Consider the following 25,440-nt stretch of genomic DNA (forward strand, 5'->3'; position numbering starts at 1 on the left):
TCCATCATGGATGACCCTGCTTGTATTTGAATACCAGTGGCATAGGCTCCAGCACCACAACAACATGCAAGCCCCCACAGTACAACACATACTGACAGACATGAGTTACTATATAGTGATTGCAAACAAAACAGAAAAAAGCTAAACCCATTGCTCTGGAGTCAATTCTGACTCATAGAGACCCTGTAGGACAGGGTAGGACTGCCCCATAGGGCTTCTAAGGCTGTAATCTTTACAGAAGGAGGCTGCCAGTGATTACAAAACAAGGGGTTTACTCACAGACCCAATATTAACACTAATATCTTATAAGTTCTCTGACTTTGGGGGAGAATTTTTTTTTTTTTTTACTTTCCTGATTCCCAGTTCCCTTGCTTGTAAATGGAGATAATATCTAACGGGGGTGGGATGGTTTACGATGAAATGAAATGGTGGGTGTAAAATATCTGGCACATAGGCTAGGCTTCCTGTACTTAATGTGGTTCCCGAAGTACCTACATCAGTTAATTGCAAACACTTGCCTCTTTTGTCAGTTTTTCTAACTAATGGCTACAGTGGTCTCTTCTGTAATTCTTGGAAGCAACATCCTTCTTTCTGTTTCCTCATTGTGAGTTTTTCAATCCATAAGAAAATATCTTACTCCCCTAAGCATTTAGACTTAAGTTTGTGTCAAGAAAACAGAGTGTCTTAAGTTTTTTTTTTTTAATTTTTATTATGCTTTAAGTGAAAGTTTATGAATCAAGTCAGTCTCTCATACAAAAGTTTATATACACTTTGCTAAATACTCCTAATTACTCTCCCCCTAATGAGACCGCACACTCCCTCCCTCCACTCTCTCTTTTTGTGTCCATTCGGCCAGCTTCTGACCCACCTCTGCCCTCTCACTTCCCCTCCAGACAGGAGATGCCAGCATAGCCTCATGTGTCTACTTGATCCAAGGAGCTCATTCTTTACCAGTATCATTTTCTATCCCATTGTCCAGTCCAATCCCTGTCTGAAGGGTTGGATTTGGGAATGGTTCCCATCTTGGGCTAATAGAAGGTCTGGGGACCATAACTTCTGGGTTCCTTCTAGTCTCAGTCAGACCATTAAGTCTGGTCTTTTTACGAGAATTTGGGGTCTGCATCCCACTGCTCTCCTGCTCCCTCAGGGGTTCTCCGTTGTGCTCCCTGTCAGGTCAGTCATCGGTTGTGGCCAGGCACCATGTAGTTCTTCTGGTCTCAGGCTGATGTAGTCGCTGGTTTATGTGGCCCTTTCTGTCTCTTGGGCTCATAATTACCTTGTGTCTTTGGTGTTCTTCATTCTCCTTTGCTTCAGGTGGGTTGAGACCAATTGATGCATCTTAGATAGCTGCCTGCTAGTGTTTAAGGCCCCAGACATCACTCTCCAAAGTGGGATGAGAACGTTTTAATAGATTTTATTATGCCAATTGTGTATTAAGTTTTGAATTTTCTCACTTTCATATTTTAAAGGCTAAATGATAGTGACCTTCTTTCTCTCATGATTCCCAGTAAAGATACTTCTTTTTTTTCGATTAGGACAAATATTTGTGAAATACAGTTAAATGGATATGTTCTAGAGCATTTGAAAAAGATCTGATCACCATGAATTAATGTTTTCTAAGTAGCATTTACTGGTGATTTCAGAAAGCTTCTTTTGAGTGTTAAATAAATAAGTTTATTAAATTATTTGTTAAATAAATTATGTGACAGCTCTAGGGAGAAGACAATGAAAAACTGTGTGACAGATGAGAAGGCTACATCAAAAGTCCCTTCTGATGCTGATAACAGGATTGAAACTGGTAAGTTTTCTCTCCATGATCATAAGATGATTAAAACATTAGTTGTTTCAGCTTTCGTGGCCAGTCTTGGGTAGAAGGAAGACAAAACAGCTGGGAAATTAAACTTAGATTTGAAGCAAGCACAGATTTGCTGACTGTATTATTCACAAAGCACAAAGTATACTCAGAGAGTTCAGTTTCACTGACATCATTTTACATCATTAGCACACCTTGAGAATGCCTGTCTGTATGCGCCTCTAAGTATTGCTAAGGTGATTGATTCATTAGCCTGAAGCTTGTGTCTCATCTCTGTTTATGTGATTCACATCCTAGGTCTTCTAGGCTTCCCCACCAAAACCTTTGCAGTTGCAGAATCTCTCCTGTATTTGGGCTGTACTCCTGGGGAGTGTTGCCTGTAAGCACTGTTGGTAATCCAATATGGTTAAAGTGGTTATGCCACATTAATGGTCATGCCATAGGCTAAAAGAAAGCTTTCCACCAGAAAAATTGGCCTCCAGTATACCCTGGCGGGTTAACCTGACACTCTCCTATCGGATAAATCAGATGACCTTTTACTTGAGAAAACTTTCTTCTGTCTCAAGGACTCTCTCCCGTTGAAGGATCTGCTAAATTATATGCAGACTCTAAAATCAATCTCTAAAATCCCAGCAGTAACTTTAATAGATTGAATATATACTTTAGACCTTAAGAGTTTTCAGTTTATTATAACATATAGCATTTTATTTCCCTGACTTCTTATCTATCTATGTGGACATTTATTGACAAGTCATTTTCATGGTATTTCATGTAGATAAGCCACAGTGAGGTATGATTTTTATTTTCCTTCTTTGGAAGTCTCAGTGTACGTAAGTCACAGGAGCGTGGGTTGCTTTATTTCATTTTAAATAGAATTTTTTGTCTCAAAGTTGATGTAATTTTATTGTAAGAAATTTAGAAAATACTAAAAAGCATGAAGAACAACATTTTAGTCATAAGCCCACTCCCTAAAATGAATCAGAGTTAATATTTTGGTATATATCCTTCCAGTGTTTTTTATAGGTACAAACACTTACAGGTCTATTTCCAGACAGAGAAAGATACATTGAAGCATAATTTGACCACCTCTTTTGGTATGAGCTGAATTAGACTTCACACAAAGATTCACTCCAGTGAGCTAAAATGTTTTAAAGTGTACTATCTCCACTGAGAACAAACTGATTTACTAGACAGAGGGCCATTTGTAAAGGTCCTTGGAAGCTCCAGCTGTTGCTTGGAATTTTTTTTTTATATATATAAATATAAAATCTATTTTACCACTTTGAAAGGTTAAGGAGCATTGCTTTCTACAGAAAATTGTGTTTGTACCGAATCCCTGAGGAATGTTGCCTGTAAGCACTGTTGGTAATCCAATATGATTAAAGTGGTTATGCCATGCTAATGGCCAGGACACAAGTTAGGAGAAACCCTTCCAGAGAACAGCTCCCACTAGCTCAGTTCAAAATAATGATCTCTCACGAGTCCTTTAGAATGGGCAAGGAAAGTCCACTTTCTTGGATCCTCCTCCTAACCCTAACCATGTGATCTTTGACTCTTTCAAAGTTTCCTTTCTTTTCCCCCATACTTTCCAAATAAGCATTATGTCTGCAGGCTCTCCTATTTTCTGTCTACTCTTTGCCCCTTATTGATCTCCTCTGCTTCCACAGTTTCATTTATTTCCTCCCTATAGATGACTCAAATATTTTGGTCCAGCTTTGACAATCTACACCAGACTTTATACCAGCCCCCCATTTCTGTTGACTAACTGGTAGTATACACTTGGACTCCCCACTGTATAACTTTCTAGCCCCTCAAGCTAAACATGTCGAAACAAAACAAAAAACAAATGAACCAGCCCTAAACAGCTTCTAGGATTTCCTTTCCATCAGTGTTACACCACTCTCTACCCAGGCTAGAATGAGATTGGGATTTGATGCTGCTCCTCCTCTAAATCCCAGCTGAATGTTCATATCATATAGCATGATCCAGAATTGACAGCTTTCCTCTCCATTTCCTAATAGCCTCTTAACAGGCCAGCTTAATAGCTGTTATTTACTGAGTGTAAACTCTGGGCCCAGCACTCTTCATTATTTCATTTAATCCTTGCAAACAACTTTGAAGGAAGTGATTAACTATACTTGTTTTACAGGTAAGGAAATGGAAACACAAAGAAGTGAAATAACTTGCACTAGTTACATAATAAATGACAGAGCTGGGATGTAAACTCTAGTCTGTCTGCCATCAAAGCCCTCTTAACCATTATATCATGCTGCCTCCAGCCTCTTCTTCCTTCATTTTGCTCTTTGCTGCCAGATTAATTCTCTTAAAGCATGGCCGTGATAATTAATTATACTTGCCTGCTCAAAAACTTCCATGGCTTCCACTTGCCTACTAAATGAAGTCTAAACTCCTTCACCTGACATACAAGGCTCCCCCAAGTTCTGACCACAATTTACCTCTTCAGCCTGACCTGAAACCTTATCTCCTCTTTCTCAACTATACATGCCCAATGCTCCAGTCAAACCAAGCCACTCACTCCTCCACAAATAAATCAAAAACCAAATCCACTGCTGTTGATTCGATTCTGACTCACAGCAACACTATATAAAAGAATAGAGCTGCCCCATAGGGTTTCCAAGGAGTGGGTGGTAGATTCGAACTCCTGACCTTTTGGTTAGCAGCTGAACTTTTAACCACTTCACCACCAGGACCTCCACAAATAATCCCTCCTTTCTCCTTCCTCTGTCCCTGAACTAAGGCTATTGCTTCTGATTGGAATGCTTTAATCAAAATCGTTATAACCCAGCTCACAGTCCATCCTTTTAGTGAAACCTATTTTGATTCCCTAACCAAAAGATTTTTCCTTTTTTGCACACCCACATAATTTATCTTCTGGTACATGTACTCTGGAAATAGAAAATGCAAACATTCCCTGAAGCACTGACAGCATCATTAGGAAAATAAGACAAACATGAAAGAGTAAAGTAACACAGTTGTAAGCATTGTATATCTAAATGTCAAATGAATGATGCAGATTAGCGTTCTTCAGACTCAGGACTCTGGGCCCGAGTCCAGGGATACATCTCAGAGGTCCACAGGCAGTGTGAGACTCTTTGATTTTGTGTTTTTGTTTGATGGCAGTTATAAAAACTATTTTAAAAAATGTAAAGACAAAACAGCTCTTTTGCAGTAATAATCTGCTTTGAAAAATCTTTTCATAGACTGAGTATAGCTTCTTTTTAAAATTGTATTTATGTTGTTGTTGTTGAAAATATATGCAGCAAAACATACACCAATTCAACAGTTTCTACATGTACAATTCAGTGACATTGATTACATTCTTCAAGTTCTACAACCATTCTCACCCTTCTTTTCCAAGCTGTTGCTCCCGCATTAACATAAATTCACTGCCCCCTAAGGTTCCTGTCTAATCTTTTGAGTTGCTGTTGTCAATTTGGAAACCCTGGTGGCATAGTGGTTAAGAGTTTGGCTGCTAACCAAGAGGTTGGCAGTTTGAATCCACCAGGTGCTCCCTGGAAACCCTACAGGGCAGTGCTACTCTGTCCTATAGGGTCGTGACAAGTCGGAATCAACTCGACGGCAACAGGGGTGTTGTGGGTTATCAATTTGATCCCATATAGATAGTTCTTTAAAGGGCACAATGTTCAAGGCAGACATTTTTTACTAGCTAAACTATTGCTTCTCAAACTATTGTTTTAAAAAGACTTCAGGGGATATTTTTGGTTTAAGGTTTAAAGATTACCTTAGGGTAGTAGTTTCAGGAATTCATCCAGCCTCCATGGCTCCAGAAGGTTTGGAGTCCATGAGAATTTTAAATTCTGTTCTGCATTTTCCCCCTTTTGATCAAGATTCCTCTATAGAATCCTTGATAAAAATGTTCAATAATGGTAGCCGGGCACCATCCATTTCTTCTGGTCTCAGGGCAAAGGTAGCAGTTGTTCATGGAGGCAATTAGCCACACATTCCATATCCTTCTCCTATCCCTGACTCTCCGTCGTCCTCTCTTGCTCCAGGTGAATAGAGACAAATTGCTGTGCCTTGGGTGGCTTTTAAGACCCCAGGCACTAATCAATGAACAAGGAGGTAGAGCAAAACCACTGAACACATTATTAGGCCAGTTAACTGGGATGTCCCGTGAAACCATGACCATAAACCTCCAAACCAAGGAACCAAGTCCCATGATGTTTTTGGTTGTACATAAGCAGCATCAGTGGCTACTCTTTTTTTTTTTTTTTGTCATTGTTGTAAATATATCTATCACACAAGTTTTGTCAATTCAACTTTTTACAGATATACAACTTACTAACAGCAATTACAATAATCAGCTGTGCAAACCTACCTTAATGCGATTTTCCCATCACTTTTAACACCCCCCCCCTTCCTCCTCTTTCCCATCCTTGGTAATGAGTGTGGCTTCTTAAATTGCAGTTTCTCAAGCTGGGATCATATGCTTAGGGTTTATGAGAATATCGAACTTGAGAAACACAGATGTGGAGGGTCACATGCTACAGAAGCTCAGAGTATTCTAGGAGCAGATGGGAAATGTTTGCTGGAAGATAGGAAAACATCAGACCTTAAAGGCTGTATGTGGAACACTGGGATGGCCAGAAGAGAGGAGGAGGGCCTTGGCTGGTGGGATTGGTGTGAACAGCTGTGTGAAAGTGGTAATGAACATGGCAGGTGGTGGAAAAGTTGAGTGAGTGATGTGGTTTAGGTAGAAGGTTTGTGTAGGGTAGAAGATTAGATTATTGGAGAGCAATACTTACTAAAGATAATTTACATTTATCCTGTAAGCACTTGTATGAAGATAAGTAAAAAAGTATTGCTACAAAATCATAGAAACGTTTATTAAACAAAAACATCAAAATGTGAAGCTAGTGTTTCTCTACATATCCTCCATCTAGGTCTATATACTTCTCAGGGTGGTGTTTCCATCTCTCTAATCCTTCCCCAAAGAATTCTGTCTGCACTCTTCAGTTTACACCACGTCAAAACGGCAGTTTCGGCATCTTCAAAGGGACTCAAATCATGCTTGTTTCAAACGTTCTTTGAATTTTGAGAATAAAAAGTCTGAAGGGGCAAGATCAGGGCTGTAGGTAGATGGGGTAAGATTTCCCTATGAAATTCTCATAGGACAACCCCTGCTACCCTTCAAAAATGGGCAGGCGCATTGTCGTGATGGAAAAAAAATTCCTCAGCACAACTTTCCTGGCCTTTTTCTCACCAATGCAGTTTTCAATTTTCTTAAAACTTCTTCATAATAAGCCCCCATGATTATCCTGTGTCCTTCGATAAAATCTATCAAGTTTACCCCTTTGGAATCCCAAAAAACAGTCCCATAACCTTCTGTATGGTCTTCCCTCTCTTGGTTCATCTTTGAGGCCTTCCCAACCTTCCTTAAAATGCTCGATCCATCTGAAAAGTGTTGTTTTCTGTGAGGCAGCATTCCCATAAACTTGTTGCAAAGCTTCAATGATTTGGGAAGATGTCCACTTGAGTTTTGTTAAAAATTTGATGTTAGCCCTGACCTCAAAATCATTTTTTTTCATTGCACAAAAAAATATTCTTTTTTCTTAAGGCACCCTAACAAGACTAAGACAAGTGTATTACTGAGAGAACTTATCTGCAGCCACCCACTGATCACAGAGACTTGTTTAAACATGTTTTGTTTGGAGTAAATCTGTGCATGTGTGAACTGGAACCCTAGTTGTAATACTTTTTGACTCGCCCTTGTATATGAAAAAAAACCAAACCTGTTCCTGTCGAGTCAATTGTGACTCATAGAGACCCTATAGGAAAGAGTAGAACTACCCCATAGTGTTTCCAAGGAGCACCTGATGGATTCAAACTGCTGACCTTTTGTTTAGCACCTGTAGCACTTAACCACTGCACCACCAGGGTTTCCCTTGTGTATAGCACATGTATATTTTGTGAGTTGAAAGGGATCCTGATCACCTTTTTAGCCAGTTTCTTTTGCCTTTAGATAGAATCATATCTAAAATTACTGATCTAATGAATATCTTATTTTAAAATGGCAAAGAAAAATTGACCACAATCATCCTCAGTGGCTCATTTCTGTCTCTAGCAGAGGTATCACGATCTTCTTTATAACAATTGAAATCCATCCCATTTTAACCTGTTGATCCTTGTCTTCTTGTTTAGCCATGATGGTGTTTTAGTTGGGTGAAACTGGACTGGAAATAGTAGATACTTCCCAAACTAGTTACTAATCATTTTTGCAGTTAAAGATGTTTTAGATAGGAAGCTTGATTAAATGTGTGATTTAGAAAGATAGTTCAAGCTAGATTCAGTTACGTGGCAACAGAAACTGGAGACAGGAGTCCAAGTGGCAGATAATGAAGACCTGTCCTGAACCTAGGACAAAGCAAATGAGAAAATACAGATTGATTTACTCCTGGAGGATATGAAAGGAATATCTGGAGAGAAACATTAAGTATTTTTACCTGCAGTGTTTTGTTAGGGAGTCCAAACCTCCAAAGAGTTGAATTTCTAAATGAAAGACACAACAGATATTTGTTGCTGTTGTTGTTAGTTGCCGTCATGGCGACCCCATGTGTTACTGAGTAGAACTTCTCCATAGGGTTTTCTTGGCCGTCATCTTAATGGAAGCAGATCTCCGGGCCTTTCTTCTACAGTACCGCTGGGTAGGTTCATACCACCAACCTTTAGGTTAGCAGTCGAGCACAAACCATTTGTGCTACCTAGGGACCTAACAGATATTTAAGGGGGTGATGCAAGGTTACTAAGGTTATAGACAGTCTGTTTATGATGGGAAAAAACAATTTCTTTTCATGATTATCATATCTGCAGTGATCATCAGATAATATTGCAGAAGTCAGAGATTGAGTTGTTTTCACTGGGATGTTAGTAACTTAGAGGAAATGTCTCAAGGCTTCATTTATTTTGAGGACTAGCGCTAGACAAGTTATTTCTGCTTTTAAATTTTTATCTCAATTTAAATTGCTTCTTTTTTTCTGACTACGATATATAATATGCTTAGTCATAATGGAGGTAGAACAAGACGTCAACTTTTGTTTCTCAAGGGTGATCCTATATTTTGAAGATGACACCAAAAGCAGAAATAACCAAAGAAAAATTAGATACATCGGACTTCATAAAAATTCAAGACTTTTGTGCTTCAAAAGACACTATCAAGAAAGTGAAAAGACAACTGACAGAATTAGGAGAAAATATTTGCAAATCATGTATCTGAAACCAAGGAGAAGGTGTGATAGCACTCAGCAAAGAGTCTGAACCTTGGAGGGTTTACTTATACGGAGAGGTAGATTGGAAAAAAAGAACCTCTGAATCTGGAAAAGAACATCAGTTCAGTGGGAGGAAAACCAGAATGGAGGTGCTGTTTTACAGGAAAACAATGAGGAGCCCCAAACCCAAAGTCATTGTTTACTAACATTCTCGTTTTTTATTCATAGTCAGTTACAACCAGCAATTTCTGTTCCATCTTGTGTTTTTAGTGGTGCTACTGTAAAGGGGACAAGAAAACAAGGTTTGAGAGCATATGTCACTTTGAGGAAAGTGGCTCCATCAGGTGTAATGGCACAGGAGCAGCTTGTGTTTAAGTAGGACATTTTAGTCCCAGAAAGCAACTCAGAAACATGAGATGTTTTGGAGCCCCAAGTGGACTGAAGGGCTGAATTTTCGGAGGTTGGCTTTATTCGCTCTGAACTCTCATTTGAACTGACTTATAGCAGCTTTCTGTTGCCAAAGCAAGCAGATGAGAACTAGCAGACGAGCACATTGTTTGACTAACGCCCAAGTTTTTAACACTCTATCGTAACTCTTACTTAGTTCTGCTAGAAAAATCCCCCTAAAGAAAAGCAAAATTCTTATTTTCATCCAAGTTACCCTAGAAGACCTCAGATCCCAGAATTCTGCAATTAATAAGTATTTACCAAGAACATACAGATGTTACAATCTAACAGAATTACTAACTTGCTGTTCTTCATAACAGTTCCTGGGGTAGCCATAACTAGGATACAGTTTTTGTTTTTATTTTTAAAGTTTTTTTTTCTAGTCATATACCAAAATGCTGGGACAACTGAGGATTTAGCATTCTTCTTTATGAAATAGGCCTGATTATTCTTTCTCTTTTTTAATGAAGAAATTGAGGCAGAAAGATACTGGTTTGAAATGAAGAATCAGTGCAGATTGCTCCTTAGAGCCCTGGAGCTGTATAATCCCAGGAGTGTATTCCCAGCATCTGTAGCAAGAGATTGTTGAATTGGTGTCAAAGTTCATCATTTACTCTCTTAAGAAATGTGCAGGCATGCCAGCCAAAGAGCAAGGATGAGAAGGCAGGAAGGGACAGGAAAACTGGACCAATGGAAATGGGGTACTCAAGGACAAGAAGGGGAGAGTGTTTACACATCGCGGGGTTGCCAACCAATGTCACAATACAATTTGTGTATTAACTGATGAGAATTTGCTTTGCAAACTTTCACCTAAAGCACAATAAAAAAAAAATGTGCAAAATATTTGCCTTCCACTTAATTTCTATTGAACACTTGATAATTTATGAAGCCCTTTCATATCCATTATCTTGTTTTAACCTCACCTGAACCCTAAGGTTTTATCATCATTGTTGTCTTAGTTTCCTAGTGCTGCTGTAACACAGATATCACAAGTGGGTGGCTTTAAGAACTGAAATTTATTTTCTCATAGTTCAGGAGGCTGAGTCCAAATTCAGGGTGTGGTTCTAGGAAGAGGTCCTTACTTGTCTATTTCAGCTTCTTGTAGCTGCAATCCTTGGCGTTCCTGGCTAGGTTTGTAAACTCATGTGCCTCTGTCACCAGATAGCATTTGTCTTCCCCCTGTGTCTGCATGCCTATCTCTGTGTCTTAATATGCTCTTTTTATAACTCAGAAGTGATTAGATTTAGAACCAACTTACTCAGGTATGATCTAATTAACATAACAACAAAAACCCTATTTCCAAACAGGATTACTCTCACAAGTATAGGAGTTAGGATTCTAACACATTTTTTGTGGGGAGAGGGACACAATTCAACCCATAAATACTATTTTACAAATCTGAATATAGATTCAGAGAGGTTAACGGATTTGCCCAACTTCACATGGTTTCCAAGTGGGGGCACCAAAACTAGATCTCAATTTTATGACTTCCTTTCTAATATCTTTCCATAAGACATGCTGCCTTTGAAGGCTGATCAGTGTTTTATTGTATGCCTTTTCTTTTAACACAGACTCAAACAAAGGACTTTTTATTCCCCTCCCCAACCGGGAAATAAAGGATTCCCTAACGAGTACTTCTGTAACCCAGGGCAACAGTATAACAGATCAGAAGTTAGAGGCTTTCCCACTGGGGACACAGGTAATGTATTCACTTTCCAGATAATCTACTGATTGGTCAGTAATTGATACTAATAATTCAGTGGAGTCTAAATTATTTATGAAGGTCTAGCAGACGTGTTTGACGAAGGCATTTTAGACCCTTTTAGGAAAGGGCAGGACAGGATTAATTTTAATTTCTCCTTTCCCTCCTTCCCATTAACCTATTATCAAGCAAGAAAATATGCATATAACTTTAGCACATTTTATGCCAAGTATTTTGGCCCTCAAACAGGGATGCAACAGGTTTGGACTGGTTTTAAAATTTCTCCTCTGTGCTCAGCATCTCCATCTCTTGTTGCCTTGCTGCCTACATTTTTCTGCTTCTGCCTTTAAATTGCAAATCTTACGTCTCAAGGGTGGCTTCTTTAGTGGAACAGAAAAAAAGGAAGATTGAGGAGTAAAGAAGGCACAGAAATGGTGGGTGGTGGGCAGGTGGAGATCATGCAAGATGGAGAGAATATTAAAAATAACAAGTTTTTAGTGAAAATATTGGTGGGAGAGGGGATGCAACCATTCACCTGTATGAGCACATATGATACAAGGAACAGAATTGAATACTTTATATTCAACTTCTCTCTTTGTCTACTTTTTCTTTGATAAATTAATGATCAGTGAAGTCGCTCAAAAAGTAGTCAAATGAAGGAGAAAGAAAAAAAGTAAATCCACAATTTGGATAATTATCACTGTTACTAGTAAAAAGTTAATAAGAATTTTTTTCAGTTTGAGTATACAATACCTTCATCTTACAAAAAGACAAAAGTGGCATATAGTAGATTTTCTTGTTTTTTGGAGATACTATGCAAGTCCCTTAGAAATGATCTCAATTACTATTTTTTATCTTTTATTTAAAGAAAATGCAAAAAAAAAAAAATAAAGAAAATAGAGTAAAGGATACTTCAATTTAAAGTTTAAAGTTAGGTAGCACTTCTTAGATCAAAAAGAAAAAGTCTCTGAAATGACTTTTTGAAGTAAGGGGAAAAAGGAAGTTAAATAGCTTGCTATATATATCCTTTCAGTTTAAGAAATAAGGAAATGGATGTCTTTCTCTGCACGATTACAAAGATACTGAGTATACTAAATAAGATAATTAACAAACAAACAAATGCTGGATTTTCATTTAGCTTCAATCCTTGCCAATTAGACCTCAGCATCACTTTCAACCAATTAAAACTCCCAGTAGCTTCTGTGGTACGTCAGCTTTGTTGTTGTGTGCCATCAGAAAAACTCCTATGCTGAACTATCTTAAGCAGAGGAAACAGTTTTTCACTGTTTATAGTGTCCTTTACCTTGTAAGGATATTTTGCATTTTTAAAGAGTAAAAAAAAAAATTTTTTTTTTTTTTTTTTAAAGCAACTCTGGAATCCCTGTAGTGTGACTGTATTTTATGGAATTAGATCTGTTTCAAGATCTGTTTCCCTAGTTTGCACGGATGGACTTCTCATTAATAGGGAAATATTCTGAACCCTTGGTCTAATAAGCTCACATCTGAATGCCCATGGCCTCCCTTCTACCTAAACTTTCGAACTTCTTTTAGATGCAGCAAGTGTCAAAAAGGGAGATGTCAAGTGACAGTCACCAGGAAGATGGTAAATATCGTGCTCATTGAGCCTATTTTCTCCACACTAATCAGAGAAATCTGGATGTAATGGGATTTGGGAGGAAATGAAGATGTCTCAGTTCTGGGCCCTATTTGCTCAACTCTTTCCAGCTTTCATGAGTAGCTACCTTGGATGCTTAGTGACCTGTGAAGCTTTTCTGCTTAAAGAGTGGATATTCTGACCCCCTTTGTTTTTGACTTTTTGTATTTACTCATTATCCTGTGTTTCTTTTTCTTATCTTACCTTCTTTTGGATTTTTTTATTAGTCCATTTTCGCCTCTACTGGTTTGGAAGTTATACACTATTCTTGTACTTTTAGCATTACTTTAAAAAAAACAATATGTGTCCTTAATTTAAAATTCACCCATTCCTTAACTCTTAACTCTAAGTAAAAACTTTAGAGCACTTTACTCCATTTAATCCCTCCTGATTTGTATACTATTATTATGAATTTTAATTCTCTCTGTATTTTTTAAAACCCACAAGGTGTTAATTTTATACTCAGTATCCATGTATTAAGTACTTTGTTTACTCTTAATCTCATTTTTTCATCCAAGACTTTCTTTCTGAGATCATTTTCCTCCTTTAGAATGTTTTTTAGTGTGGATTTACTGGTAGTGAATTATTTTCATTTTTGTCTGAAAATGCCTTTATTTCATCACCATTCTTAAAGAATATTTTGCTGGATGTAGATTTCTAAGTCGGGAGTTATTTCTTTTAGAATATATTCCACTGTGTCCTGGCTTTTGTGGTTGCTTTTGAGAAGTCAGCTGGAAGTCTGTAACTTCTTTAAGGATTATCTGTTTTTTATTCTCTGGCTGCTTGTAAGATTTTCCAATTTTTGTTGTTGTTATTGCAGTTTTACTATGAGGTGTAGATTTTTTTTTTTATCCTGCTTGGTATCTATCGTGCTTCTTGAATCTGTGAATTATGTCTTTCATTAATTCTGGAAAAATCTTCAAATATTGTTTGTGTTCCAGTCTTTCTCTCTTGTCCTTCTGGGACTCTTGATTAAATAAATGCACGTTAGATTTTTACTCCGTCATCTTTGTCTTATTCCGTCTTTTATATTTTTTATCTTTTTTCTAGTCTGCATTCTGGATAATTTCTTCTGACCTATCTTCCAGTTCACTAATATTCTCTCCAGCTGTATCTAATCTGTTGTTAAGCTTGTCTGTTGAATTCTTTTTTTTTTCTTTTTAATTGTGCTTTAGGTGAAATTTATGGAGCAAATTAGTTTCTCATTAAACAATTAATACACAAATTGTTTTGTGACATTGATTGCCAACCCTGCAATGTGTCAACACTCTCGCCTTCTTTACCTGGGTTCCCTGTTTCCATTTGTCCAGCTTTCCTGTCCCTTCCTGCCTTCTTGTCTTTGCTTTTGGGCTGGTGTGCCCATTTAGTCTCGTATACATGATTGAACTACAAAGCACATTCCTCACATGCATTATTGCTTGGCCTATAGACCTGTCTAATCTTTGACTGAAGGGTGAACCTCAGGAGTGACTTCAGTACCGAGTTAAAAGGGTGTTTGGGGGCTATACTCTTGGGGTTTTTGTCTATTGAATTTTTAATTTCAATGATAGAATTTTTTAATTCCGAGAGGTTTTTTTTTTTTTTCTACTGAGTCACTTTTTTTATTGTGCTTTGGGTGAAAGTTTACAGCTCAAGTTAATTTCTCGTACAAAAATTTATACACATATTATGTGACACTAGTTGCAGTCCCTATAATGTGACAACACACTTCCCCTTTCTACCCCAAGTTTCCTGTGTCCATCCAACCAGCTCCTGAACTTCCTGCCTTCTCATTCTGCCTGTAGACAGGAGTCACCCATTTGGCCTCATGCATCTGCTTGAGCTAAGAAGCACACTCTTCACGAGTATTATTTTCTGTGTTATAGTCCAGTCTAATCATTGTCTGAAGAATGGATGTTGGGAATGGTTTTAGTTCTGGGTTAACAAAGAGTCTGGGGGCCATGGCTTTGGAGGTTCTTCCAGTCTCAGTCAGATCATTAAGTCTGGTCTTTCTATATGAATTTGAGTTCTGCTCCACACTTTTCTCCCACTCCATCAGGGACTCTCTGTTGTGTTCCCTGTCAGGGTGGTCATTGGTGGTAGCAGGGCATCATCTAGTTCTGGACTCAGGTTGAAGTAGTCTCTGGTTTATGTGGCTCTTTTGTCTCTTGGACTAGTATTTTCCTTGTGTCTTTGAAGTTCTTCACTCTCCTTTGCTCCAAGTGAGTTGGGACCAATTGATGCATCTTAGCTGGCTGCTCAAAAGCTTTTAAAATCCCAGATGCCACTGAGTCACTTCTTATAAACAGAAAATTACCAGCTTGTTTTCCATTTTTTAAAACATAGTACGCGTAGCTATTTTATAAGCTGTGTCTGATAATTTCAATATCTGATTTTTTTGCGAGTCTGTTGTCTGTTTTTCTTGTGGCTCTCACTCATGTTGTCTTATTTAATTTTGTGTTTTTGTTTGGTTTGGTCATTTGCTGGTCATTATATTCAAAAAATTGCTTGTAGGGATAATTTAAAGCCTTATATGAAGGTATCTTTTCAGAACAGATTTTCATTTGTTTCTACCAGGTGCCTGGAGCACTATCAGTCTAGGATTATCTTAATCCAAGTTCAAGACTTGAGGTTCCTTGGACCATCCAGATGAGGCAAACCTGGGCTACCAGTCAGTATAAGGGCTGGATTTTTTCTAGTTTACCTTTACTTTGAAGGTTGTATCCCTTTCAAGATATATGGGGCAGGAGAGTCATACTCTTCACCTTGGATGGACCCTGTACTCTGACTTCAGTCCCTGTCACCCTAAGAGGCCTTGGGGGAAAGTGGCTTTGAGTGCTAGATTTGCCTATCTGGGCTCTTCCTGTTTCCTAGATTTTGTCCTGGAAATTCGTCACTATTCCTTAAGCTCTTTCCTCTTCAACAGGAGGAATAGTCTGAATTATCTCATTTGTCATTACTTGAAACAGAATTAACCAATACCATAGATTCTTAGCTTCTTTTTGTTACTTAAAGATATTGTCCTACAACCTTTTCCCCACTGTATATACTGACCCTGGGTAAAACATTGGTATTCCTCTAGGTCCTTGAGAATTAAAAGGTACTTGATTCTATTCTTTTTTAAGTTAATGTGACTAACTCAGTTATAGTATTTTTTGTTTCCTAAAGAAGCCCTTCAAGCATGTGAAACTCTGAAAACACCGAAGAGCACAGAGCCTTCTCTTTTGTCTGCCGCTCTACCTGACCCACTTTGAGGCTTTTTGGAGATGACAGATACAGCTATCTGAGAGAAATGCTTTATAGCTGGGACAGTACTTAGGAGAATGATTTTTATAGGTTTTGCATTCCCTGCCGTTTGAATGGGCCAGGATAGTGATTCCCAGTGGGTGAACGGTAGGACCTCTGGTTGGGGGGTGGGGATGGGCGTGGGTTTAGCTTTATTGCAAGGAGCTTGTGAAATCATAGACCTACTAACCTCTGTCTATAGGCTCAACACATAAAGTCCCAACTATTGTCATGTGGGGTGGGTGCATCTATTTCTTAATATGAAAGTGGCATCTGAACAACTCTGACACCACAGTTCTAGGAGAGAGTCCTCAGGGGATAGATTGACATGAAATTTGTCTCTAGAATGTTACAGATTCTTTACTGTTTTATAAATGATTTGCATGGCTTTTGTTGTTGTTCCATATGGAAGTCCTTTTACCTTTTTTGCTTCCATTTATGAAATGTAAATCATTTTTTCCCCCAAGAACGTTTTCTGGTAAACAGAGAGTATGTCCAGTGAACAGAAATACTCCAACTGGGCCAAGAATTCTCATCATGTTTTTGTTTCCCCTTGATGGTGGTTAGAATTCAGACGTTACTCGCCTCATCAGTCCAGAGTTCGATCCCCAGAGAAGATGGCTAGAGAAAGCTACCGAGTATCTTTTTTGGACAGTAAGTCATCAGGTTCTTCTCCAGAAAAGGACATGAAACAAAAGCCTGAAACTTATCAGCTTATCCACGATGCCTCATTGGGTAAACGCCTGGATGTGGGGGATTCTAGCCAGATTCAACCCTATCAGTTACCTTCAGATGTTAGTCTGGAAAATTATGATAGTCATTATCCTCCAACTCTTTCCCTGCATGAAAGTCTTGGTAAAAGGCCTCAGAGAAGCAAGAGCTACCGAGAATATAGCATAAAGCCTTCAAATGACATGAAGGCCACTGCATCCCATTCCTGTGGAGACTTGCTGACTTCTCTGTCTAATCCTGACTCCAACACTGGAAGGCTCTTGAAACTTAGTTCAGGTAAGAGCTTCCTGTTAATTTACAAATATTTTCATAGGTGTGAAGATAGAAGGTATAAATGGAAATTTTGGAATTAGTATTTCTTGAACTACATTAGCATTTCTTAATTGTATTTCAGGGTCACCAGTAGTCCAGGGAACCTCCAGAAATCTGCAGGGGGCATGAGTGTAACATGATAGAAAAAATTTATAGAAATGTGAGCTTCATAACTACATACTATTTTAGTTAAGTAGCATTCTGGGGCGTATTTCCAGCAGCATCTAGTCCTCTCCGGTCATAGTCACTTCTATTTTGAGTTACTTTCAGAAGAGGCTAATTGCGGGAAAAGTGCTGGAGACCTCTCTTCAGTTATTTGTTAGTTCATTCAACAAATTTCCTGAACACGTACCATGTGCCAGACACTCTTCTTGCCCTGCAGATATAGTAGCAAACAAAATGAAAGTCCCTACTTTCATGGAGTTTACATTCTAGTAGGATAGGTCAGATAAAAAATAAGTTAACTTATAAATATATGTCAGGGTATGATAAGTGCTGTGAAGAAAAATAAGGGTATAGAGAATAATAAGGTAATATTTTAGATGAGAGTGGTCAGGGAAAGCTTCTCTGATGAGGCACTATAAAAGTAGAGCACTGAATGAAGTGAGAGTACAAGCCATGTAGATAACTGGAGGAAGAGTTTTGTTGAAAGTGAAAATAATAAGTGCAAAATTCCTGAGATTGGAACATGCTTGTTATATTGAAGGACTAATGAGGCCAGTGTGGCTGCAGCAGAGTGAGCGAGGTGAAGTGTATAGGTAAAGTCAGAGAGGTAGCCAGACTTTTATTCTAGGTGAGAATGGAAGCCATTGGAGGGTTTGTAGCAGAGGAGTAACATGATCTGACTTAAAAATTACTCTGGTTACTAGGTTGAGAATAGACTGTGGGGAGCAAGGATAAAAATAAGAAAACACTTTAAGAGTTTAGAATCCGGATGAAAGAGAACAGTGGAGGTGGTGAGGAGTCGTCAGATTCTGAATGTTTGGAAGTAGTACTCCATGATTTGCTGATGGATTGAAGGTGAAGTGTGAGAGAAAGAAGGTTTTGAGTCTGAACAACTGGAAGATGGGATTGTCATTTACTAAAATAGGGAAGACTGGGGAGGAGGAGCAGGTTTTAGGGTAGATATCAAGAGTTTGGTTTTAAACATCTTAAGTCTGAGAAATCTGTTAAAATTTCCCAGAGATGCTAGAGTTTGGTATTTGGATATATTAGGCTGGAGTTCAGGGGAGAAGTTGATACTGGGAAATAAAAATTTGGGAATTACAAGCATTAAGACTATGGAACTGGATGGGCTCTCACCTAGGGAGTGAATATAGATAGAAAAAAGATTCGAGGACTGATCCTGGCCCTCCAACCATTAGACATTGGGTAGATGAAGAGAAACCAGCATGGAGACCAAGAAAGAAACAGCCATCTAGGTAGAAGAAGAAAAAGTCAAGAGAAAATGGTATCCTGGAAGCCAAGTAAACAATGTTTTACAAGAAGGAGGGACTGATCAATACTATATGAGATGCTTATGATAGAGCAGGAATGAGCTTGAGACCAAGCAATGATTATGATATTTGGCAACACAGAAGATATTAGTGAGTAGCTGCAGGGGAAGCACAGGAATAAAAGCTTTACTGAGGTGAGTTCAAGAGAAAATTAGAAGAGAGGCAATAGACCTAATGAGTATATATATATATAAAAAAAAATACAACCCCTTTTATGGAGTTTTGCAGTAAAGAGGATCAGAGAAATGAAACTGTACCTGGAGTAGCGGATGGGGTCGAGGAGATCCTGTTGAAAATGTTCTAGTAGAGGGAAAACTGATGATGCAGGAGAGAGAAGGGACAATTATAAGAAAAAATCTTTCAGTAGTCAAGAGGAGGTGAAATCTAGCCCACCAGTGGAGAGGTTGGCCTTAGAAGCACAGACAGTTCATCTATTCATCCTTCATCTAGGAGGAAGGTAGAGAATTTATGGGTACAAATACAGGTGAGCCAGTAGGTTTAGTAGCGGGATCTTATAGACATTCTCTTTGATTGTGTCTCTTTTCTCAGTGAAATAAAAGAAGTTAGCAACTGAGAGTGAGGAGGGTGGAGAAGGTATTGGAAGTTAGAGGAGAAAAGATATGTGAAATAGTCATTTCAGAGAATAGAATAATAAAGTCACTAGAGTAATATATTAGGAGAGCTGGACAGTACTAAGCTCCCAGTTAAGATAGTGGTCATGAACTTAAAGTGAGAATGGTCAAATAGACATCATGTTGTTCTCCAGCCACTTTCCACTACTCTGGCGTAGGCTTGGAGTAAACGGACATTTGGATTTAACCAGAGTTGGAGTTTCGTCAGGTGTAGGTAGAGAGAAAGGGTCCAGGAAGTTGAGGGCATATGCTAAATCCGCTGCCATCGAGTCAATTCTGACTCATAGCGACCCTATAGGACAGAGTAGAACTGCCCCATAGGGCTTCCAAAGAGTGCCTGGTGGATTCAAACTGTCGATCTTTTGGTTAGCAGCCATAGCATTTAACTGCTATGCCACCAGGGTTTCCGAGGGTGTATGCTAAAAAAAAAAAAATGCTAGGGAGTAATTATTATGACTCTTAGACTCCGGGCTAGGTAAGGATGGAAGTGAGACAGGAGGTAGTTGAAGGCAAGTTGATCTCCCAGCCTGTTTCCTCCACAGATCTGTACTCGACAGCCCATTTCAACAGTGACCCTGCTCTGCTGGTCAATGTAGAGCAGCAATTACCCACCAGCCTCAGTGACTTAACACCAGCACATGGTTCTTTCTCAAACAACCCTGTCCTGGGAAACTCTCTTCGGACACTGATGCTGCCTTCTGGGACTTCAGAAGACAGAGAGATTTTGACCAAGAGGTCATTAAGCCCATCAAAGAGAGGATTCAAACGGAAGGACAATATCCTTGCCACCCTGAACCCAAAGCATGGTTTCAGAGAGGCTACAGGCAGCGAGGCAAGTGTTGGCTTATTTGTGCTTGTGCACGAAACTCATCAGGTCCAAGACCAGAATGGGGTTCTGCTGGGTGTGGCAGTAGCTCTGAGCAAAAGCGCTAGAAATTCAAAGGGGTTTTCACAGGCCAGTGGTTACTACTGCCCGGCCAAAGCCTGTGGCTCTTCTGCCCTGAGGAAAGTCATTCCCCCTCTGTTGCTATTTCCTCACTTCTGTCACAAGAACTGTCCCTGATCTACTTCCGGAGTGTAAACATGGTAGGGAAGTACTTTGATAATAAGAAGTGCCAGATAAGTGTTCACTGAAGGGAAGGAATGCAGAAGGAGGCACAGAGGCCTCAGGGTTGGCCGAAGATTGATCTCTGTAGCTTTAATGCTTATATTATCATGTTTACACATTTGTTTCTGTCACAAATGACTAACTTGTTTCTAATTTTTTGACAAAAGCAATGCTATTCTGTCTAGAAATTCGTTAGTGGCAAATAGAAGATGAATTAGATTATCCAAGGGGCTTTTAACAGAAAGTGGTTCAGAGAATAAATACAAAATTGAGAATCATTGCCACATCTACAGTATAATTCATTTTATAAAATTGTAGTGCGATAGTATTGTACAATAAAACCTCATAATTATTCAGCTATTACTAATTAACAATTTTTGTTAATTAAAAATGGCCTACTTTATCTTATTGAATCAAAAATATTACAAGTAATGGGTCCAATAACTAAATTATAAATGTTATAGGGCATTTATGTTGATGAAACATTAGTATTGGTGTAAAATACTTTTACCCCGCCTTTGGGTACATTCCTCCGTGGAGAATATTTTCCACTCCCCTCTCTTGTCTGTTTAAATGTTATTCTCCAGGTCCTGCTTCCATCATAAAATTTTCTTTTCTTTAGTTAGAGAAACCACAGCTGTCAAGGCCCTCTCTTCCCTTGGACTTCCCATGATCCTTTGTCATGTGAATCATTTGTCATTTGATCATTTACTGCCCTATAAGGAAGCAAGGAATTTGGCCAAAAGCAGCTATTTCCAGTTATTTATTTTTCAGTTATTGGAAATCTTTTGGGGGGATGGGTTTATAGTTTTTGTTTTTTCTATATATATTTTTTGTTCAGCTTTCAGAATTTTAGAGGTGTGGCAGAGATTGGGAGTAGTTATAATTTTTGTGTACCAAAGGGGGCAGTCTTGTAATACTTTGTAATACTTACTTTTTGGTCTCTTTCTCCCTCTCCCCTCGTTTTAAGCCACAGATGCTTAGTTTACCGGACAAGAACACTTTATGTGTTCATGTATTTAGGGTGAAAGTACGGCAACACTTTGGATATTTGGGATACTATATTCATAAGTCATGTTCTTGGAAATTTTTTCACGTCTATTTCATGTCCTGTTGTTAAAATAGCAATTAAAATCTCAAATCACTAAAAATGTTCTTTTCTGGATTGCCTTTAAAACTCCCATTTCTTTTTTTTCCTGTTAGACATATTTTTCTCTATATTGAAAGCTTTAAAAGAGCTGCTTGAATATAAATATGAAAGAAATATATTGTTCAATTTCTAGAAAGGTATAAGTCAGAAAATTGCTAAAAAGAAAAAAGAGCGTTTTAAAAGTTGAAAAAAAATAACTGCTTCACAGTCAGATGTGACATTTGCTAATTAGTTATCTATAGTCTTGTTACACTGAAAGAACCAAAGATTGAGAAATAATTTGGTTGTTCTTTATATCAGTTTTCTTGAAGTCCATGATACTCCACAGGAAATACAGATAGATAGATCTCTACAGTAAAACTCACAATTGTTTTTTATTCATTCAGACGTGAATATATGTGATTCTTACTGAATAAAAGTGTCTTTAGTACTGCATCCAATAATAACATTTAAAATGTTATAGGACATTTATGTTTATTACAAGTTAATATATTAAATGTATGTTTATTGTGTAATTTTTTATTAAATTACCCCCTATTTTTATTTTATGACATATAATACTTTTAAAAAAATGTTCTGCAGTTTAACCTTTCCGTATTATGTGATATAATATATTGAATCACAGATGTAGGTGCCAAACAACATTCTTTTGGTTTTCTTCTGAAAATCCCTACAGAAAATTATGATAGAAGATACTGTAAACCTTTGAAATTATATCTTATTGTATTTGCCTTAGTTGTAAATATTATGCTATTCAAATCCAAACTGGAAGGTGAAAAGATCTTTTTCTTTCTTTTTTTTTTTAATGTTAACACATTAAGTGTCTGGGTTCTTACTTCCCTTATAGTGTAAGAATGACAATGTTTTTTTTTTTTCCTTGAGCCTCTCTCTAGTGACTTGGGTAGTTCGCATGGTTTGCCAGGAAATCACAGTCCCCCGATGTCTGCCAGAACCTCCCATGTGGCAACTGTCCTCAGGCAGCTCCTGGAGCTCGTGGATAAGCATTGGAATGGCTCTGGTTCCCTCCTCCTCAACAAGAAGTTCCTCGGTGAGTGATCTCAGTTCCTGGAGAAGGGCTTAAACCTTGCCTTTGCTCTGTATTCCGCTGAAAGCTATTTAGCCACCTTAGCACGCAAGGAACATTGCTCTTGTGATCACTTCCCAAAACTTCTCAGGAGCCCTGTCATTAACAAATCTCTGCATTTCTTCTTCCCTGTTTTTAATCAGCTCTCTTTCCTCATGCACCAGTTGTTTTGTTCCTCCTGTGATTTTTGGTTGTCTCTCATTCTCATTCCCAGCATAGTAGACCATATAATTGTCTGATTCAAAATGACAAATAACAGTCCATTTCAGCTCACTAATGCCTAAGATATTGATATTTATGTGTTCCATCTCATTTTTGACGATTTCTAATTTTCCTAGATTCATACTTCGTACATTCCAGATTCCGATTATTAACGGATGCCTGCAGCTGTTTCTTCTCATTTTGAGTCTTGCCATGTCAGCATATGAATGTCCCAAAAGCTTGACTCCATCCAAATCATTAAAGTTGACTCTACTTTGAGAAGGCAGCTCTTTCCCTGGCGTATTTGGGTGCCTTCCAACCTGAGGGGCTCATCTTCTGGCACTATATCAATGTTCCACTGCTATTCATAAGGTTTTCACTGTCTAATTCTTTTCAGAAGTAGACCACTGGATCCTTCCTAGTCTGTCTTAGACTGGAAGCTCAGCTGAAACCTCTCCACCACGGGTAACCCTGCTGAATACCAGTGGCATAGCTTCACACACAGCAACACACAAGCCCCTACAGTACGACAAACTGACAGACACATGGGAGCATTCATCATCACAAAGAATATTTCAAGATCTATCCTGAAGTACAACGCTGTCAGTGTTAGGATAATATCTATATGCCTACAAGGAAAGCCAGTTAATACAACTATTATTCAAATTTACACACCAACCACTAAAGCCAAAGATGAGGAAATTAAAGATTTTTACCAACTTCTGCAGTCTGAAACTGATCGAATATGCAATCAGGATGCACTGATAATTACTGGTGATTGGAATGCGAAAGTAGGAAACAAAGAGGAAGGATCTGTAGTTGGAAGATACGGCCTTGGTGATAAAAACAATGCAAGACCGATGACTTCTTCATTGCAAATACCTTTTTTCAACAACATAAATGGCGACTGTCCATGTGGACCTCACCAGATGGAATACACAGGAATCGGATCGACTATATGTGTGGAAAGAGACAATGGAAAACATGATATTATCAGTCAGAACAAGGCCAGGGGCCAAGTGCAGATCAGACCATCAATTACTGAAATGCAAGTTTAAGTTGAAAGTCAAGAAAATTAGAACAAGTCCACAAGAGCCAAAGTATGTCCTTGAGTATATCTCACCTGAATTTAGAGACCATCTCAAGAATAGATTTGAGGCATTGAACACTAATGACCGAAGACCAGATGAGTTATGGAATGACACCAAGGACATCACGCATGTAGAAAGCAGGAGGTCATTAAAAAGACAGGAGAGAAAGAAAAGACCTTAATGGGTGTCAGAAGAGATTCTGAAGCTTGCTCTTGAATGTCGAGTAGCTAAAGCAAAAGGAAAAAATCATAAAGTAAAAGAGCTGAACAGAAGATTTCAAAGGGCAGCTTGAGAAGACAAAGTATTATGATGAAATGTGCGAAGTCCTGGAGATAGAAAACCAAAAGGGAAGAACACACTCAGCATTTCTCAAGCTGAAAGAAATGAAGAAAAAATTCAAGCCTCAAGTTACTATATTGAAAGATTCTATGGAGGAAAATATTAAATGACGCAGGTAGCATCAAAAGAGGATGGAAGGAATACACAGAATTACTATACCAAAAAGAATTGGTCGATGTTCAACCATTTCAGGAGGTAACATAGGATCAGGAACCAAAGGTACTGAAGGAAGAAGTCCAAGCTTCACTGAAGGCGTTGGAGAAAAACTGTGCTCCAGGAATTGACAGAATACCAACTGAAATGTTTTAACAAATGGATGCGGCTCACTCATCTATGCCAAGAAATTTGCAAGACAGCCACCTGACCAACCTATTGGAAGAGATCCATATTTATGCCTAGTCCCAAGAAAGGTGATTCAACAGAATGTGGAAATTATCAAACAATATCATTAATATCACATGTAAGCAAAATCTTGCTGAAGATCCTTCAAAAGCAGCTCTAGCATTATATTGGCTGGGAACTTCCAAAAATTCAAGCCAGATTGGGAAGAGGATATGGAACCAGGGATAGAATTGCTGATGTCAGATGGATTCTGGTTGAAAGCAGAGAATACCATAAAAATGTTTACCTGTTTTATTGACTATGCAAAGGCATTCGACTGTGTGGATCTTAACAAATTATGGATGACACTGCAGAGAACGGGAATCCTGGAACACTTGATTGTGCTCCTGAGGAATCTGTACATGGATCAAGAGGCAACCGTTCAAACAGAAGAAGGAGATACTGCATGGTTTAAAGTCAGGAAAGGTGTGCGTCAGGGTCATATTCCTTCACCATACCTATTCAATCTGTATTCTGAACAAATAATCTGAGAAGCTGGACTGTACGAAGAAGAATGGGGCATCAAGATTGTAGGAAGACTCATTAACAACCTATGTTATACAGATGACACAGCCCTGCTTGCTGAAAGTGAAAAGACCTTGAAGCACTTACTGATGAATATCAAAGGTCACAGCCTTCAGTATGGATTACACCTCAATATAAAAAAAATAAATAAAGAAAAAAAACAAAAATCCTTAAAACTGGACCAATAAGCAACATCATGATAAATGGAGAAAAGATTGAGGTTGTCAAGAATTTCATTTTACTTGGATCAACAATAAACACC

The 25,440-nt window shown here is 38.4% G+C and overlaps 1 protein-coding gene across 1 annotated transcript in view; it reads left to right on the forward strand.

Annotated features, from left to right (window-relative positions):
* Positions 1–25,440, forward strand: part of LRRC36 (leucine rich repeat containing 36) — a 54,192-nt gene that overhangs the window by 21,120 nt on the left and 7,632 nt on the right. The window contains exons 5-10 of the mRNA XM_049864665.1: positions 1,710–1,798; positions 11,079–11,206; positions 12,761–12,812; positions 16,695–17,135; positions 19,842–20,131; positions 22,440–22,605. Of these exons, the coding sequence (XP_049720622.1) occupies positions 1,710–1,798; positions 11,079–11,206; positions 12,761–12,812; positions 16,695–17,135; positions 19,842–20,131; positions 22,440–22,605 (1,166 nt within the window). The remainder of the gene's footprint in view (positions 1–1,709; positions 1,799–11,078; positions 11,207–12,760; positions 12,813–16,694; positions 17,136–19,841; positions 20,132–22,439; positions 22,606–25,440) is intronic.

Source organism: Elephas maximus, chromosome 21 (genome assembly GCF_024166365.1).
Source record: "Elephas maximus indicus isolate mEleMax1 chromosome 21, mEleMax1 primary haplotype, whole genome shotgun sequence".
NCBI classification, from domain to species: Eukaryota; Metazoa; Chordata; class Mammalia; order Proboscidea; family Elephantidae; genus Elephas; species Elephas maximus.